General features: G+C 38.5%; 1 protein-coding gene across 1 annotated transcript; it reads left to right on the top strand.

Annotated features, from left to right (window-relative positions):
* Positions 1-7,207: 7,207 nt before the first annotated feature.
* Positions 7,208-18,345, top strand: LOC131973476 (transcription factor 12-like). Its single transcript, XM_059335483.1, has 13 exons — positions 7,208-7,338; positions 9,705-9,804; positions 10,890-11,035; positions 11,126-11,249; positions 11,342-11,406; positions 11,784-11,880; positions 11,993-12,066; positions 12,992-13,168; positions 13,858-13,969; positions 14,094-14,247; positions 16,369-16,598; positions 17,576-17,761; positions 17,904-18,345. Exons 1-12 carry the CDS (start codon positions 7,270-7,272, stop codon positions 17,716-17,718), a joined length of 1,491 nt encoding a protein of 496 aa, XP_059191466.1. The 5' UTR covers positions 7,208-7,269; the 3' UTR covers positions 17,719-17,761; positions 17,904-18,345.
* The last annotated feature ends 104 nt before the right edge of the window (positions 18,346-18,449 follow it).

The following is an 18,449-nucleotide window of genomic DNA, read 5'->3' as shown; positions in this document are numbered from 1 at the left end:
TTTACAGGTGGAGACGATGCTCTGCTCCAGTTTGGTTTATATAACTTCTCCTGACTGAATATACGAGTGCTTTCTGTTTTTAAGTGCACAAAAGCTGACAGTGGAGTCTTTGACATGACCTGAGGCCCAGGTCAGACATCCAAACTTAAAATAACCAAGTACATTTATGAGGTAATTTTTATTTTACTTGAGTAAGACAAGATATGATCTCCTTATGATTTCTTTTTAAGATACACTCTTTTTAATACTGATTTTAAGGCATTTTATATATCATCCTATGCATTTTATGTATTTGTTTTACACTTTTATGTGATAATGCTGACAATTTTATACTGGACTCTGTGGGAAGACTTTCCGGGTGGAATTTTTGTGGAATTTATTTTAATTTGGCAAGATCAGTTTGTGAATTCATGTTCATCTAGACAGTACGAGTGTTTAGTCAGTGGCTTCAGATCAACAAAAAATAAATGGTGTCCACGTGAACAGACCCAACACATGCTATTTATATTTTCCATTTTATAAATGGAATAGTCTTGAAATGTTTGCCTGTGTATTTCATGTATGAAAGGTGATAGTTTATTATTATGACTTGACGTTTACCAGAGTATTTACACGTCATACTTCTACTCCTCTACATGTCATAAAGAAATATTATACATTTTTATCCCACTAAATGTATTTGATAACTGTAGTTACTGGTTATTTTGGAGGTCTAAGTATATTTTGATGCTACTAAGTATTTTTTACTAATCATGTATCATTCTGAAGGCAAGACTTGTACTTTTGTTTTTACACTGTGGTATTGCTACTTATACTTAAGTAAAATCAACAACAGCAAAAAACTGAATATTTCCTCCACTGCTGCTTAAAATATCTGATCTCACATTGTGGTTTTAGGGGACTGTAAATAGGTCTGGAGAGATGTTGTGCAGAACAGAGCTGTAACTGTTTCCTGGAGAGCACAAAATAGCCACAAATTAGTGGAAATATGAGGAGGGAGTCATTCGAGGTGAGCCATAAAGTTGGCATGTAGCAGCTATAAATATTATATATTATGTATGATATGATATTCTCGTCTTCTGTGCAGGATGTAGGGATCGTATGAGCATTGCTCCCTCTGGTGTACGACAGTCAAATACAACTTTCATTCATCACAGGAAAGGCCAACAGAAATCACATTGTTCTTTTTAAATGTTAGATTTTAATATTTTCTTGCCTTTGTTTTGTGTTCATGAAGACTATGAATCCAAATATTACAGAGGATCAGCAATGTGGAGTTTTAAGGTTTACATTTAGTGGTCGACTGATATGGCTTTTTTTAATAGACGATAGTGCCAATATTAGGTTTGTCTTTTTGTATCTGATAAAATACAACAATTTAGTAGTTATATTAAATGAGACACAAAAAAAATTGTTAAAATGAACAATAAATAAATAAATTAACACAAACTTATGTATTTTAAAAAAGAGTTTAAGCGCACTAAGAGAGAACAATTTGTAAAGTTGCATAAATAAATAAAAAAATATATTTAAACAACGTTAGTGTAGCTCCCTTCCCTTGTGCTGGGTCAATGAAATGATAATCAATAAATAAAAATCATGAGCTCAGGGATTGGCCAATGCAGATTATCTCAAAATAAATAAAATCTGCCCAATTAATGAATTAACTGGTCTACCATTAATTTTATTGTTAATTTATTTGTAGTGTATGTAAAAGACTGAGATGTCATTGGATGTTTAGGGAACATTTCCTCATAGATATAACAGGCTTTAATTAGAATCAGATGACAAAGATGTGTAATTTTTGTTTCTGGTTTATTTCTGATGCTTTAACATTTCTTGACAATTTCTCCTTCTCTCCATCACACACACATCCATCAAACCTTGTTATTTGCTGGCTTGTTAACAACACCGGAGGTGTGGAACAGTGACACTTCATCTAAATCTCAAGAAAATGTTGTTTCCTTGTTAGTCATTGTTTTCGCACTCTATTTTTGACCTTCGGTTGCTGGCTATTCTGGACTGATTTATTTTACTGTCAATCTCCTGTCACTTCTGATTTGGGCTGGAAGGTCTCATCTCTGCAGTCTTTGCCCTTGCTCATTCCTCCAAATGTTAAGATTTACACAACACTCCTCCCAAAGTTGCTGCCATTTTTGTGACCATATGATGGCACGGTCACAATTTACAACATCTCCTCAATGTGGTCTGCTTAGTTCTGAAGCATGTCGGCTGTTATTATAGGAAATATGACTTTTTAGAGGAATAATTTCAAATTCCTAATATTTAATTCTACTTTAATAAAAACCTTTTGTAAGACAAATGACATTAAAACTAATAGTGTGCACCTTATTGTGGTTGAAAATATACATTACATGTTTGCACTCTTTATTTATTTACTTTCTTTGTTTGTTGTAGAGTTTTGATGTCATCACTTGCTTCTTGGAAATCAAACAGGTCACACATCAGACTGGCAGTGACCTAAAGACACCCGTCGTCTCCTTGTGGGTCCTGCTGAATGTGGGACAGTGAGGTCACTGTGGTGCAAAGGTCGGAGAGTCTGGCCCTCACGTGCACCGTGCAGCCACGGCTGCTCCAATCCTCTTACAACCCCCACATCTTCCAGCACTCAGGCCAGACTATAAGATCAGCATGCCGTGCTCAGGTCTTATCCTGAAGATGCACTAGATCCTCGACACAGAGTCACGCCAGCAGGTATCAAACAGCACAGCCAACACGCGTTCCTCTGGAGCAGGCCTGCATTCACTGACATGTCCTCTGAAGGGAAATATTTAAAGATACATGTTTAATTATTATAAACAAGACTCTGTTAAAGAAAGATTATTGTGAAGAATAAACCATTTATTATTTGTCTGGCAAAATCAGTACACATTGATGTTAACCTAATTCTTATTCAAGTTAAATTGATGGTAAAATAACTACAGCTGAGAGGGTGAGTGGATAAACTGATTCATTCATTAAAAGACAATCAATCGGCAAGTATTATGATAATAGATTCATCGTTTCAATTTCTTTAACCCATTTATTTCAATCTTTTTTCCACAGGAATCTAAATATCCAAATCATGAGTAATTTTTTAACCTTTTGTGATAAACAGTGATTTCATGCTTTTTATTGTATGTCACAATTGTCCTGCGTGCAGATAACAAAATTCTTTACACTGTCACCCATAAAGTTGGAATGATTTTGTTTTCAGAAACAATACTCTGTTATTTGTGGTTTCATTTTTATTGTGATATGTTTGGAAGAGATTGTTAAATAACATTTTGAGAAGATATACACTATCTGTCAATAATCATCACATTTCATGAAAGAGGTTAAAAAAAATACAAATTTCACTCCAACTTTATGGGCAAAACATTTTAAATTGTTTTTAATTCTCCCTTTTGGGGAAAAAAACATAAAAAAAAGCTATTTTAATGCATCAGCATGGGTTATAGCAAATTATATTAAGTGATTAGTTGAAAAAACAATCAGCAGATTAGAGAATATGAAACTCATTATTAGCTACAGGCCTAAGAGTTTCAAACGTAATTGAAATCTAAATATCAGGATGGGGACTTTCCTTGTTGTTCCTGCAGAATTTTTTTGTCATTTCCCCCTCAAATACAGTCATCATATCCCCCCAAGATAACACTGTTAATTATTAAAAGCATAGCTACTTTTGACCATGTTTCCTTTAGGTTTATCAGCACCAGGGTGAAATATGGGAGTCCCTGGCTTTGACGTCACTTACACAACCTATCCCAGGCCGGCCTGTTATTGCAGATTTTTCCCTGCTCCTTTTTTCTTGGCATCCTGTGGAAGAGCGGATGGGAAATTCTGATGTCATCAACCTTGGCACAGCGGGACAGAGGAGCATGCAGACCCTCAGGGTGCCAAGATTGGTGCCCATGTGTTTGTGCCCCGTAGATGGTGAAATAGATGGTGTTGTGCTGCCCGCCTGTGCTGCACCTGCGTCCCAGCATGCTGATTGATCAGTTTGGTCATGTGGAATGTCACCATCTGCTCCCCAGTCCCACTCACCCCTTCTTGTGTGAATGCCAATCACTGGCAGGAAGATAGTTATTTAAGCCATGTCAAATCAGGCGCATGACGATGAGCAATATGCCAGCAACACTTGAAATGTGTGTTGCAGGCGTAGTATGCACAACAACGTACCTTACAGTAAAAGGACAACCTCGGCTGCAGAGGGCTTTATTTTTTGCTTTTTGTTCTCACTGGTTTGGCACATCATTATTTTTTTTTCCCTTTACAGTATATAATCAGATTGTGAGCCCCTCACTAAAATATTCTGCAAAAATTGAATTTTTATAACTGTGATGATGGGGTGCATGCGTTTTTATTTGTTTGCATATACGTCTTAATTTCCCTTCTTTTATTTGGAGCACCGCTCCTTGTTTATTTCTCCTCCGTCCCCTTCAGTTGCTCTTTTTTTGGCCTCTTAATGGCCAACAACCTATCAGGGGGCCATCAGGAGTGACATTCTTCATTGTAGAGCGTCATAACCAATGACATTTCAACCATGGGAAAATAAAGATATGCAAATTCGAACTCATTAACATTTGCATTACCTGTTTGAATAATCGCACTCCTGACAAGACTGCAATTAACTAAGATTGATGCAAAGTTCAGGGTTAGGGGACTGTATATATTTGCTCTTGGATCATTTACCCAAGATGTGTGTGTGTAAGTGTGAGTGTGTGTGTGTGTGTGTGTGTGTGTGTGTGAGTGTGTTATGCATGCTCAGTGTCTCAGACAGGAGAACTGATCTGTCAGAGGAAAAGGTCATTCTGTAGCCAATGGTGTTCCTGGATTATTTGTAAAAATCATGAATTTTGTAGTGGACATTTGGCTGCATCAAGAATGTTTCCCCCCTAGAACCTGAAACTTAACTTAAAAAATAACTGTGAAAGATGTGACTCCTAAAAAAGGAAAGGTCCACGAATGATTACTCTGATGAAGATGAAGAGTCTGACCTGCTAACCCAGTTACCTCCAGCATGGGCAGTCTGGATTAGAGCACGCAGCTCACCTTCAGACAGATTGAAACCAGCCGACAATACTTAGTTTTTCTATTCTTGGATCAGTTTGTTTGCGGTTTCTTTAGTAGTAAACACTTCTGTAGTAAACACTGGACAGACTTGTTGTTTAACCCCATACTAACAACTGAGGACCCAGAGGTATACTTTGTGATTTTTTATGACTTTGTCAATAAATTTGTTACCTAATCACATATAATTGTTTTCTGTTTCTACTTTTTAAAACTATCAATGTATTTGGTTCTCTCAGACTCTAGTCAAAAGCACTCAATTCCACATATACAGTTTTAAGAGATTTAACTATTTATTGAGTTTACGTTTACTTAAAATGACAGAGAACTAAACAATATAAGAATTAAAGGATAGTAAATAAGTGTTCAAGTACTAATGTGGATTATAGTTGGGATAAAAGCTGCAATTTGTATAAAAGAAAAGTATATTATTGTGTTGCACAATTCGCAAATTTACTGTAACTTTCACAAAATAAAATTTGTTTTATTGTTTTTAGATTAGATTAATTCAATAAGTACTACTACTAATAATTTAGTATAGAAACAGAATTCACAAGGGCAATAACTGTGCAATAAATATACAAACAATGAAAGAAAAGGCGAAATAAACAATAAAATCTGAAGCCACAAGATGAAAACATAGAGGACCATGGACAGAAGAAAGCAAACACCCAGATAATAGAAGAGCCCAGAGGACTCACAATGAAGAAACCAGCTCTAAACTTCTTAGAGTGAGAAAAAGACCAGTTTCAGATGTGATGATGATGTTTTGAGTAAAAAATAAGTTAATATTTTGATATAACAATTGTTTTTGCAGTAGTTTTTTCTCAGTCTATTGTCCTTATATATTCAATTTGTTGGTAGGATGAGGGTTAAAGAACAGTATTCTAATTATTTATGGTCATTACCCTTTTTAGCACTATCAGATATTTAAATACAAAAAAACTTTGAAAGACATTTTTTAAAAAATAACCATTTTTTAACTGCACTAACTTCTAAATAAATGTAATAATTTGTGGAGGCACAGCATGCATTTTGTTATAACATATATAGATGATGATCGGTGTAAACACTGGAGGGTAAGTAAGACAATGAGTGCAAGATAAAGAGATAAAGACTGTGCTGCTGTATTTGATTGGATTCTTGTGAGGTCTCCTTAGGACAAAATGCCTTGCCAAGACAGTGTGGCACATGGCAGGTCCGAGCATCACGCCAACTGCTGTGCTTTTTTTTTCTCTCTCTCTGGTGAATCTTATTCATGCAACATACAGATATACTGCACAAATACATATTTGAACCCTTACTACTGACAGGTATTTTAGTTTGGGAATTGCGTTTCCTAATGAGACTTTTCTGCAGGGAATCTGAGTGGTTTAATTGCACATGCAGTAGGTCACTGTCAGTTTCAGCACCAGGGCAGCAGACAGTCTGGAAGTCACAGGAAGTCTGACTGTTTAAGTGTTTAACATTAAACGATCACCTAGACAGACTAAACTAGTGTATAAATATCTTTTAACCCAGCCGCTGGAGGAGGCCACACGTGCCTACAAACTGAAGATTTGGATCTATTTGTACATGTAGGTCAGACAGAGCTGTGGGTGTCTCTGTTTACTGGAAACCTCTACCTGTCTAACAGGAGATAATCTTCATGCCGTCATCGCTGCTTGCAGGGATTTCTGAGCTTGCTTGCATATGATTTTACACCAACACAGAATGTCATAGGAAAAGGATGACAGCTGAACAACAAACTGCACACTGGTTGTAGCTTTTTTTTCTCTGGTGTGGTCAAGGTGTTTGATCATGCGTGGGTGGGGAATTCCCTGATTATTTTAAGTTATTTTCATGATGCAAATTTGTACAAACATACTCCTTAACAGTCAGTATACTAAACACTACATCCTGATTATGTTTAATCATATATTCTTCTTTAATAAAATACAGAAAGGCTGCTTTTAATATTCTGGATGTGTCTTGTAGTACAGTATTAGCACCAACCCTTGGCCACCCCTCTCAGCTGCCTGGAATGGTCCAGCCCTTATTTGCATAAGTTGTCTGCGGGTAGCTGCATGACCAGCAGGGGTGGGTTAGGGGAAGGAGTGCATGTGGACTACATACACATGAGTAAAGACACAGACAGACGAGCTGCTTGTGGACTGTACTGAGAGCTTGGAGTCTTGCACTGAACCACACGGAGTTATGTACTGTGCTCATCCTGTCTCTGGCACAGGCAACAACTCATTGATGTATTGCTACAACATGAAACCAGTGAGTACAGTTGTTATTCATATTAATGTTTTTATTTTTCAGAGGATGCATGCCACTGTCAGTGTGTTTGGTGATGATGCTGTTTCTCTCTTTAACTGTCTTCTGATGTTTGTTGACTTGTCATAATTAAGTTTCGAGTTTGTATTTTTAATAGTAGTTTAAAAAGAGTGTTTTTGTCTGACATCTTAAATTTTGTGCCAGTAAGAATTTCATTCACATGCAACCTGAATAAAAGTTATCAGAATTATAACTTAACATTTTGTCATTTGCATGAACCTTTTTGTGAGGGATTACAGAATTGTTTGGGATGTTTTGCTACTCTGCACAGAACATTTGTTGGTATATCAGGTTGTTTTTTAATCTGGGCTGGTGTGCATGTGTGCGAGTGTATGTGAGTGAGTGAGAAACAGAGGGAGAGAGGGTTTTGTGGTTTGGGGAAGTCATGTCTACAGTTTGTGCTGAATGTGTCATTGTCTTAAAGAGTTGTGTGCATTGTATGAATTATTCTTTTATAATTCTTTTATTATTCTTGTGTAAACTTCAGTGGTTATAACTTGTTAATGCAAGAACTAGGAGTTTGTTTAACATTATTATGTAAAAAGCGCTCTCTCTTGTCCACTTGTTTGCTTCCCCATTAACAGCATTGAAACCAAAGTTCACATAGGAATGTAATTCAATCACAATAATTGTCATGATTATGCACAAATCATGCAACCATGCACAGCACCTAGAATAATGAAAGCATCCAGTAACACCTCACTCACTTGTGGTTTTAACAAACTCGTGTTAAAATGCACCGGTGAGACTCATGCTTCCTGTGAGCTAAGCACCATGTAGTCAAGCCTAGCAGCAGAAAACATCTTGACATGAAGCAGATTGCTGCTATTTCTATTTGATTTAACCCCGCTACGTTGGAGCAGTCCCTCCACCACTGCTGCCATTATCAAAGGCAGCTTTGATCTCTGTGAGACTAACCATATCCAGACATCGTGGATCACAGAGGCAGAAAATTGGTTGCATGTGGCTGGAGTTGGCCATGGTGGAGCAAAGCATAGGCCCTGAATAGCAAGTTGATATTTCACTCATCTAGCATGATAATGCTGTGTGCATTTACAATGGGGGAAAATAGTGTAGCTGTTTCTTTTAATACAAGATATTTTTACATTAAAATAACTTTAAATGTGACTAATACACTGTCAAAAAATGTCACATTCAAAATTATTATTTCAAGCAAATATGAAGGTTTTACAGTATTTAAATTTCTCTTTTATTTGTGTTTTTTATTTGCTGAAAAAAAAAGTCCCTTATCATTTGTGATGCAGTGATTGATGGTTCCTAAATCAATGCTATGCTAAAAGAGGATGCCATGGTGACGGCCCCTCTCCAGCGGGGGCTAGAGAGGGCGTGCTGGGGCGGGGGTGTGACCATTATTAACGGGTCGCCTGCTATGCTGATGGTAAGGAGGACAATTGGCTTTATCCTCCGCCATATGCTGCCCATGGCGGCTCAGACGGGCCCAGTGTCGGCAGGGGCTCCTCTGTTTGGCCTAGCCCACAATCACCATGGGACTCATGCCAGCCAGGGTCACGGCTGCGTGTGTGAGTGCATGCTTAAGAGCGTGTGTCTTTGTGTGTGTGTGTGTGTGTGTGTGTGTGTGTGTGTGTGTGTGAGCCTGCTTGCACAAGCATACTCAAGAGAGTCTTTAATAGCCTGCTTTACAGAACTTGTCGTCCGGGTAACTGACACCCCATTGATGCTGTGCAGGGAGGTTTATTTTCATTTCCTGGGGCACATCAAAGCAATCGAGGGAGGTGCAGGTGCAGCCCAGACCTCTTGGTGTGTTAGAGTGAGTGAGCATGTGTTGGTGTGTTTTTGTGCATATGTGTGGTTTCTAGCCTTGTCCCTTACAATTAATACATTTTAAAAAAAGCATTATCTTTTGGTAAATTCTCAGATCTGTTTCCTATTAATAATATTTTGTTTTCGACCAACGGAGATCAATTATGATGTGACTCATAAAATATGAGAAGGCCTGTAATTCAATTTTATTTTAGAGGGAATTGTATCCCAGTCTTCTGAAGCCAGCCGAACCTGATCATGATTAGGGCAGGGATTTCTCATGGTGAATGGTTCCTAAATCCGGATGAGGAGGTGCATGGATCTGCAGCTTATGGATTATCGCAATAGCTCTAAGTGTGCATCAGCTCCCTGCTTTGTTTTTATAATACTGCTGCTTCAGCTCACACTCACAGTATTCACACGTTTGTGTCAGTAAGATATGTTACAGACACATCCAAAGTCATTGTTTGTGTACATTATGTGATGGTTCAAAGTCAACAACGCCTTAAACAAGGTCTTCTCTTTAGGTTTATGGGCAGTCTCCCACTAATGACGACATCAACCAGAACCCATCTTCACATCCGTCCACCAAGGCGCACAACAATGTGTTCGCAAGCACCTTCTTTGGTGAGCTCACTCAATCCCTAATAAACATTATTAATCCGGTAGAGTGGAATTCACTGTAGTAAGAACACTTTGCTTTGGTTCAGAGTTGACTCAAACAGTGGAAGGACATAGAGTACAAATATGAGTTTTCAGAGGGGCCTGATTATAAATCCCACTCCTTTTCTGCCCTGCATAACAACCCAATTGGTTCAGGTTAGGCTTTGACCTTGAGAGGTTAAGGTTGGGATAACCCATTGTCATGGGATAGTACTTGAACAAAGAGGTACCAGTACCTCGTTCGAGCAATCCCAGAGCCTCGACGCTACGCACAGAGGGTCTTTAAAAACACTTTAAGAATACCAAAAAAGCCATCAAGTGTTTGGTCATAGTAATTCATTTTTTGACCTGATTATAGTGCTGGGAAAAAAGTCAGAGGATCAACAAACTGCTTAAAATTAATTTTTAGGGGGGTTGGATATATTTTTTATTCATTTTTCTGGGAACTATGAATATCAGTGCATTGCATGCAAATTTAATGGCAGTTACAGTTGCACAATAAAATTCAATATTTTATTAAATTCAAAATACAGACAAGTGCAATATCCAAATTGCCGGAAGGCGTAATGTTTGTTAAAGGAAAAATATGTGTTTAAGTACTGCTCTGGATAAAGTATTGTGGTGTTGCAAGATGTTCCAACCTGTATATTGTATTTTAGAATTTAAAAAAATCTATGGTATCATGATGACAAAATGACAAAAAATATGCAGAAATTATCATTCACTGCAATATTTTGAATCATTTCGATATTAATTATATATGTTTCTCCATATGCTGCAGCCCTAATGGCTATCCATCTGATAGCTTTTGAGATATTCAATATATCAAAAGAACTATTCAGGAAATAGAATTAAGATTATATTGAAATTAGATCTTTAAAGGGCCCTTTGAGAGTGATTCTCAGTTATATAAATCAACATTGTCCAGCCACTGATTAACTTATAGGACTTCATTGTTTCCATAGAGGCCGCAGTAAAACTTCATGACTTGACTGGCTGCTTGAGATGCTGCTCCTGTGCAGGCTATAACATATTGTTATTCATTTTAGAGGGGACGAGCAATTCGCCCGACATCTGGAATGCTGTAAATGGGCTGAACCAGCAGGGCTATGAAGGGGCACTGGGAGCAGCCACAACCCACCAAACACAGCCGGGGAGCTACAGCAGCCTGCAGCCGCCACATCACAGTCACCTGGTGAGATTTACCTCCAGGACCGTGGATGTTGACAGCAGAGCGCTTACTAACCCCTGCTGATTATAATGTGTGTTTGCTTTCTGTGTCCAGGACTACTCTCCACATTCAGTGATGGCTGTTGACATGAACAGGGCTCTCCCACCAATGTCCACTTTTCACCGCAACAATACAGCATCACGCACTTCTTCAATCAACACCTCAGAGAATTCAACAGGTAAACAAAAATTGGAATCGTCACTGCTAATTTCAGCTCTGGTTTGTCTGCTCGTCACTGTATAACTGTATGTTTTTTTTTCTTTGTCTCAGGGAGCAAAGGACATGTGTCAGGAGGGTCACAGACAGGCGATACCTTGGGCAAAGCTCTGGCCTCTGTAAGTATGCACCACCTCAATCCCATTAGACCGGCTCATCTCTGCCGTATTATGTTCAAACAGTCCGACCAAAGCATAAAACCCAGCCCTGAGAGCCCCGCGGTATAATGCAAAGGAAAAATAGTGGTTTGTCCCTGGCAGTAACAGACTAGTGCATATTAACGAAGGGCTACTCTCGTGATGCTGGACTTTTTATTGGCTGCCGACTAGTAAAATGACCAGAATTGATGAGTTTAGTCGGGTTACGAGCCTCCTCCAAAGGCTGTGGCAGCAGCTGTAAAACCTTACGCAGAAATGACAAGTTGTGCTTTTAAAATGATCCATGCCCTGCTCACACTGCTCCCCCTCCTCCTCTCTCTCTCCCTGTCTGCTGCCAGATTTATTCCCCCGATCACACCAGCAGCAGCTTCCCCTCCAGCTCGTCCACACCGGTGAGGTCTCCGTCCCCGCTGCCCAACACAGCTGAACCTGCAGGTAAGCTGGAGTAACACATGCTGCTGTAACTGCTGCCCAGAGGGTAATATTATTTACATGCTGTGTTTTCCAACCTCTTCGTGATCTAATGTGGTTGTTTTCTTCCTCTCAGGTACCAACATGTGGCCCCGGAGTTCAGTTCAGGCGCCAGTTTCACCGCAATATGAATCTTCACTCATATCATTGGTAAAGACCTAATTATATCACATGCCTGAAGATTGGATTATCGCTTCATATAGAGATAATGAATTAATAGATGTATAAATAAATGAAACTCATGAGAGCATTATAGGAAATATAATAAGGAAGAAAATATAATACATTTGGACAGACAAACGGAATATATTCAATACTAGAAGGGCCAAATGAAATAGCATATCTTGTAATGTTAACAAGAGTGAAAAATAATTCACATATATATCCCGTTATTTGGTTCTGCTCCAAAATGTAAGGGGTTTTTCCTTGGCCCTTTTTACTCAGTTTCACCATGTTTAATAAAAAATCAAGCCGGTACTTTTTCTGTAATACTGCTGACAAACAAACAAACCAAAACACAACCTACTTGGCATGGGAAGCAGCAGAAGAAAATAGCTTAGATGCAATCATCCAGAAATGTCTACAAATGGCCACATGAGGGATAACTGGAGAGAAAAAACGCAACCTGTGCAGTTAAAGCTTGCTGTGTGCATAAAGTGTGTGGACTGTTTTTTTTTACTGGAATGGTCAAAATCTTATAGAAATAGTTTCATAATTTGGGCTTATTTGCCTTCTTGTGGAGAGTTAGCTGTAAAGATCACTCTTAATTCTGTTTGTAATTTAAATCTACAACCAGCAGCTTGTTAGCTTAGATTAGACCGGAATCAGGCGAAACAGCATATCATATATATGTTTTAACGCATAATCCCCTGAAAAAGAACTTCCACATCCTAAACAAGTCACAACTTGAGCCTCCAGAACATTTCCTCTTCTCAGGTCGTAATTACCACGACTTCATACTGAAATAAACTAAATGAAATTAATTTTAGAGCATCAAACCATCGAATATATATCAAACTCCTCTTAATTGCTCTTCAAATGCCTCAAAACACTTTTCGTCTCTTGTTGTTTGCAGTCTCAGGTGGAGGACCGATTGGACAGACTGGACGATGTGATCCACGTCCTGAGGAACCACGCTGTGGGCCCCACGGCCGGCCTGCCCACTGACATCCACGGCCTGCTGAACCAGAACCTCCACGGCCACCCGGGATCCGCCAGCACTCTACCCCTCACCTGCCACACTCCATCCATGGTTAACAACCATTTCTTTGAAGTATTTAGGGAACGAGAGAGCAGTGTGTGTGGAAATCGCATGTTGTGTGCGTGTGTGCGTGCATGTGCTGGTATTCAGTTTCAGGAATTTTCCACCCGCTATGTCTGCATGTTTTCCTCATGTAAAGGTTGTTGTCCTTGAAATAGGAAACTGAGCACAATGGGAGAGCACTGTGACGCGTGGCCCTTGTATGGACCACGTACAGTATGTGCGGACTCTAATTCCACTGTGGGGTGATGGGGGACGTCTGTGCGGAGCAGTTCCCATTCCAGCATGTTTCCCTTTCAGCAGACCAGGGGATTTTGGCCCAGCTGGAGTGGAAGTATATGCAGGGAAAAGGGGTTTTTAGTCTAATCCTTTGGGGGAGGGGGTATTAAATTCTCTCACTTTTATTTTTCCAAATGATGTGTCTGTCAGAAGTGAATCATTCCTGAAGAGAATTAGTGGTATGTGTAGGGAGTATATAGTAGTTTTAAGGGAAGGATTAAGATTGTCCGAGATTAAATTAATTCTGTAGAGCGAGAGATCTACCCAGAGTTACGTCGGAAATGAGGAGGCAGATGTTGGGTTTGTGACTTATTCGGCGTTGGTTGGATCTAAAAGTTGTATGTGTCTGAACACGTGAATATTGCCCTTATCTCATCCTTTTTTCTTTGTTTGTCATAAAGGTTGAAGCTGTTAACATGAACAACAACCACTCAGCCTTCCAGAGCCGCATGCAAAATGGCCGCCCATATCCAGCCAGGCAGAGGACGACTCTTCAGCCCATGCAAAGTGGAGGTATAGAGTTCATATATCTCTCCTCCTTAGCTGAACTTTTGAACCTTTGAGCCATAAGGGCTTAAGGGATCTCACAGTTTTAATATATGTATACTTTTTTTAAACGTTGTTTGATCTCCTGCAGGAGGTCTGGGAGTTCAGAGTAATCTGGAGCTGAAGATGGAGAGCGGGGACAGGGAAGAGATGATGCACACCAATCAAAGCCACAGCCCTGACAGCCAGAGATCAGATGAGGAGAGCGAATTCAAAACACAAGGAGAAAACAGCGGGAATAACAGGTAAACAGTCACACTTTCCTGCTTTTTAAATAGGTTATAATTAATAATGCTTTTTGACTGGACTTTTGAAATAGCTAATTAAAAAATGTCAATTTATTCAGAAATGTGCTGCTAAATTTTCAGCCAAAACAATGAAAAGAGTATAACCCTGGTTTTAGCTACAATTTACTGGCCCTTTTACTTGTTTTTTAAAGCACTTAATGGCTCTACCGTTTAATACTAATATAAAAATAACAAGAAAATAGGCAGTGCAATTTTTTTCAAACTATGCTGCAAAATTAGGGCTCTGTAAACATTTTTGAACAGCAGCTTAAAACTTACTTATTTATTTGATTTATTTTAATTAATGTCACTGTTACTATTTTTTCTAACTTTATCATTCTTAATGGTATATTTAATTATCTAGTCTTGATTATTTAATTTTATTGTCTATTTACCATTGTTTTATTGTGTTGCATTCATTGATTAAGTAATTCAGTTTTATTTATTTTTATTGTGAAGCTATTTGACTTTATACCCCTTAGAATTAAGATGATAATAAAAAAAAAGTACAATAATTATTATAATTATGTGGCTACACCTCCAGTATGAAAAGCATTCTATTAAAAATATTATCATTATACATTTTTTTAAAAAGCATTCACATGGCTTAAAAAACTAGTTTGGTGTTTACTCTTGAAGACTCTTTGTGCTAAAATAATCATGGCGTGCAAAATTTATTAGCTGGATTGACAAAAACTGAATTAAAATGAAAAACAGAATGTGTTTTATGACAGTGAAGTAGTACAGAAGATTTAAAAAACAAAAGTCCCTCACGCTAAGGCAAGTATTAAAGCCTCGGTTTCTCTAATATAAAACACTGTCAGACCTCCTGCTGTGAAGGGCAGCTGTGTCCGAGCGAGCCTATTTAGCTCTGCCTCATATTTCTTCTTCATGTTGCATTAAGTTGCAGTGAATTAAATGGGGGGAAAAAGAGGAGCTGGCAGGACATACAGTAAATGGTAAAGACATCAATGATACAAAGGTGTATTTCAGTGGTGAGGTAATAAAAATCTCTAATACACAAAGAGCACCAAAATAAGTCTTTTTATACTAGTCTACCGCACTTTTATTATTTGCAACTAGAACAAATCGATTAATTTGCTCAATTAATCATTAAGAGGCCAGTGTGATATCAACAAATTGCATGTTTTGTCCGACCAACCGTCCAAAACCCCAAATTTATATTCAACATTACAAAAAACCTACATAAATAAATAAATAAAACAAATGAAAAAATACACAGTCCCTCATATATTGAGAATCTGATAGCAGGGAGTGTTTGGGTTTTTTTTCTTCTTGCTTAATAAATTAATTAAATGATAAATTGTGTATCAAAATAGTGTGTTGATTAAATATAAATTAATCAACATATATTTTCAGCTCTATTTGGGAAATCAGACTTGATCATTAATGATGAAAGATGGCACTTAAACTGACATTAAAAGAGCCACCAGTGATCATAAAACTGTGTGTACATCTTGAAAACCTCACAGATTAATTTGAGTGTTCATCCTGTTGTCTCGAGTTTCAGAGGTCACTTCAGGACAAACCTCTTCATGACATCAGCTCTGATGCCTAAGCGCATGTTTTCTTTTTATTTAGATCTATAATCTAGTTGAGCGGAATTGATGTTGACATATGTGGAAGATCCTCCAGCAGCAATTTTTCTACAGAACATTTTCTTTGTTTTAGATTCTCATTCAAACTGAATGAGACTGTGATTGGGAAACAAAGGAATTATTAAATTGGAACAAAAAGTGCAGCTTTTGATCATCTGTTGTTATTGACTAAGTAGAGATTTTCTGAAGAAACGCTGTCATGGATTAATTATAAATCAATGTGCACCTGATCACATGACCATGTGTCAATATTATATGTGAGCCCTGTTCACAGAACAAATGAGGGTGTATCAGATGACCTCAGGAGACACAATAACATGCTGTCAGCTCAGTGACCAGCAGAGGGCAGAGAGATCCACAGAATAACTCAAGTCCTCTTACGTGTGATCCACTTAAGTTTTAAAACATGAATCTCTTTGAAAGCATCCTTACCAGCGTTTATGTCTCACTGATGCTGTAGTATCCACGAGGACGAGGATCTGAGCCCGGAGCAGAAGGCCGAACGTGAGCGCGACCGGAGGATGGCCAACAACGCCCGTGAACGCCTGCGTGTGCGGGACATCAACGAGGCCTTCAAGGAGCTGGGCCACATGTGTCAGCTGCACCTGAAGAGCGAGAAGCCCCAGACCAAGCTGCTGGTGCTGCACCAGGCCGTGGCTGTGATCCTGAGCCTGGAACAACAAGTCAGAGGTCAGTGCATCGCTGAGATGGAGACTTGTCTCTCTGTCAAGTCAAATAAGTAAAGCAGTAAAGAGTGAGAATAAGATAGAAATCTACAACTAGGGGCTGTTTATCCAGAGTTACAGAAAAACAGCTAGAAAATGACCTCACATTATCTACTTATCTACTTTTTCATCATTTTTGCTTAAGTTAAACCTACATTAATTGATTTTTTCAACACCTGGGCACAACACATTTAACTTTTCACACCCACCATTAACAGACATTGGGCAACATTATCATTTATTTGGAGTTGTTATGGTATCCATCTGATGAATGTAAGCACAATTTCCACGTCTTTTTAGTTCTGTTTAGGTGTCCAACGAACCACCTTGAGAGTGATATGTTCATCAGCAAAAATGTACTTTTCTTTCCTCTGTCAAGGTCATGTTACAGTTTTTAGTTTTGCTGCTTGAATATGTAAAAAAAAAAAGAAGAAGAAGAAGAAGAAGAAGAAAGAAAAGCAAATGAAACACACTTATATTAGCATTTTAAACATAATAGATGACTTTTTATAAGTATATTTTATATGTATTTTAAAAATATAGGCGATATATGTAAAAAATCTATCTCAAATGTGCTAATGTGAATAAGGTAACAATGAGCTGTATGAGTTAAAAATGCTAAAGTGCTTCACACAAACTGAGAGAAACTGCAGTTTGGTGGATATTGTGACATTCGAGTGACATATTTTACAATACATGTAGTCACATTAATCAGTAATATAAAAAGCAGCAGGTTTAAAACCACAATAGTTGGTGATGCACTAAAGTGATGACAGAAAAGTCAACATCCAAAGCATAATTCATGAGGTATTTTCCCTAGAACTCAAATTCATGAATTTGCATGACACAGGGGATGGAAATGAATAACATCCACGTACTACCAAGTGTCTTCAGCTTCTTTATTTAGTCAAACGCTAACCCATTGTTTTTTGAATCCCACAGAGAGAAACCTGAACCCGAAGGCAGCGTGTCTGCGGAGGAGAGAGGAAGAAAAGGCGCCTGCAGTCATGACGGATCCACAGTCCATGCATCTCGCTTTCCACCCCAGTCTGACAGACCCAGCAAACCCCATGGGCCATCTCTGAGCATCTGATAATAACTGCATCCAGTTATCCAGCGTCAAAGTAGGTAACATTCACTTTGTTACAGTTATGCATCTGTGATGATTATGCATGTTATATAAGTTTCTTTGAGGAATATTGTTGCTATGTTCAACTGTGTATTTCAAAAGGTCTCATTTTGTCATTTTCTCTGTGTCTTTGATGTCCAGATGTAGAGAGCAAACCCAGGAAGCATCCAGCTGTTTTGGACGTCCAGCTTCTAAATTCGGACCAGAGTGGAGGGGTCGACCTCTCGGTTGAACAATCATCTCTTCGTTTCCCAAACTGACTTCTAACTTTGTGCCTAAACTTTACTTGTAACAGACGAAATGCATTGTAAGCTGCAGATGTTTTGTACATATTTTGTATATTTATTGTCTGTTTTGAATATATCTGTAATGATGAAACCCAGGAGTGATGAGGCATCATCTGCAGTTTTTCATTTTTGGCAGAGCCAGATATGTTTCTGACTGACTTTTACAGTGTGTTAGTTTCCACCGTACTCAGAGGACTGACATTCCCACGTTTGTGTGTTCAGACAGCGGATTTCATTTGCCCTGTGGCATGTGTGTGTGTGTGTGTGTGTGTGTGTGTGTGTGTGTGTGTGTGTGTGTGTGTGTGTGTGTGTGTTTGTGAGTATTGCAGGAGTTTGACCATTCTGTGAATGAACAGATCTCCGAGAATGTTCTTTAACACGTGGACATCATCTATTATTT

Source organism: Centropristis striata, chromosome 6 (assembly GCF_030273125.1).
Source record: "Centropristis striata isolate RG_2023a ecotype Rhode Island chromosome 6, C.striata_1.0, whole genome shotgun sequence".
NCBI classification, from domain to species: Eukaryota; Metazoa; Chordata; class Actinopteri; order Perciformes; family Serranidae; genus Centropristis; species Centropristis striata.
This window is presented reverse-complemented; position numbering and strand designations above follow the sequence as displayed.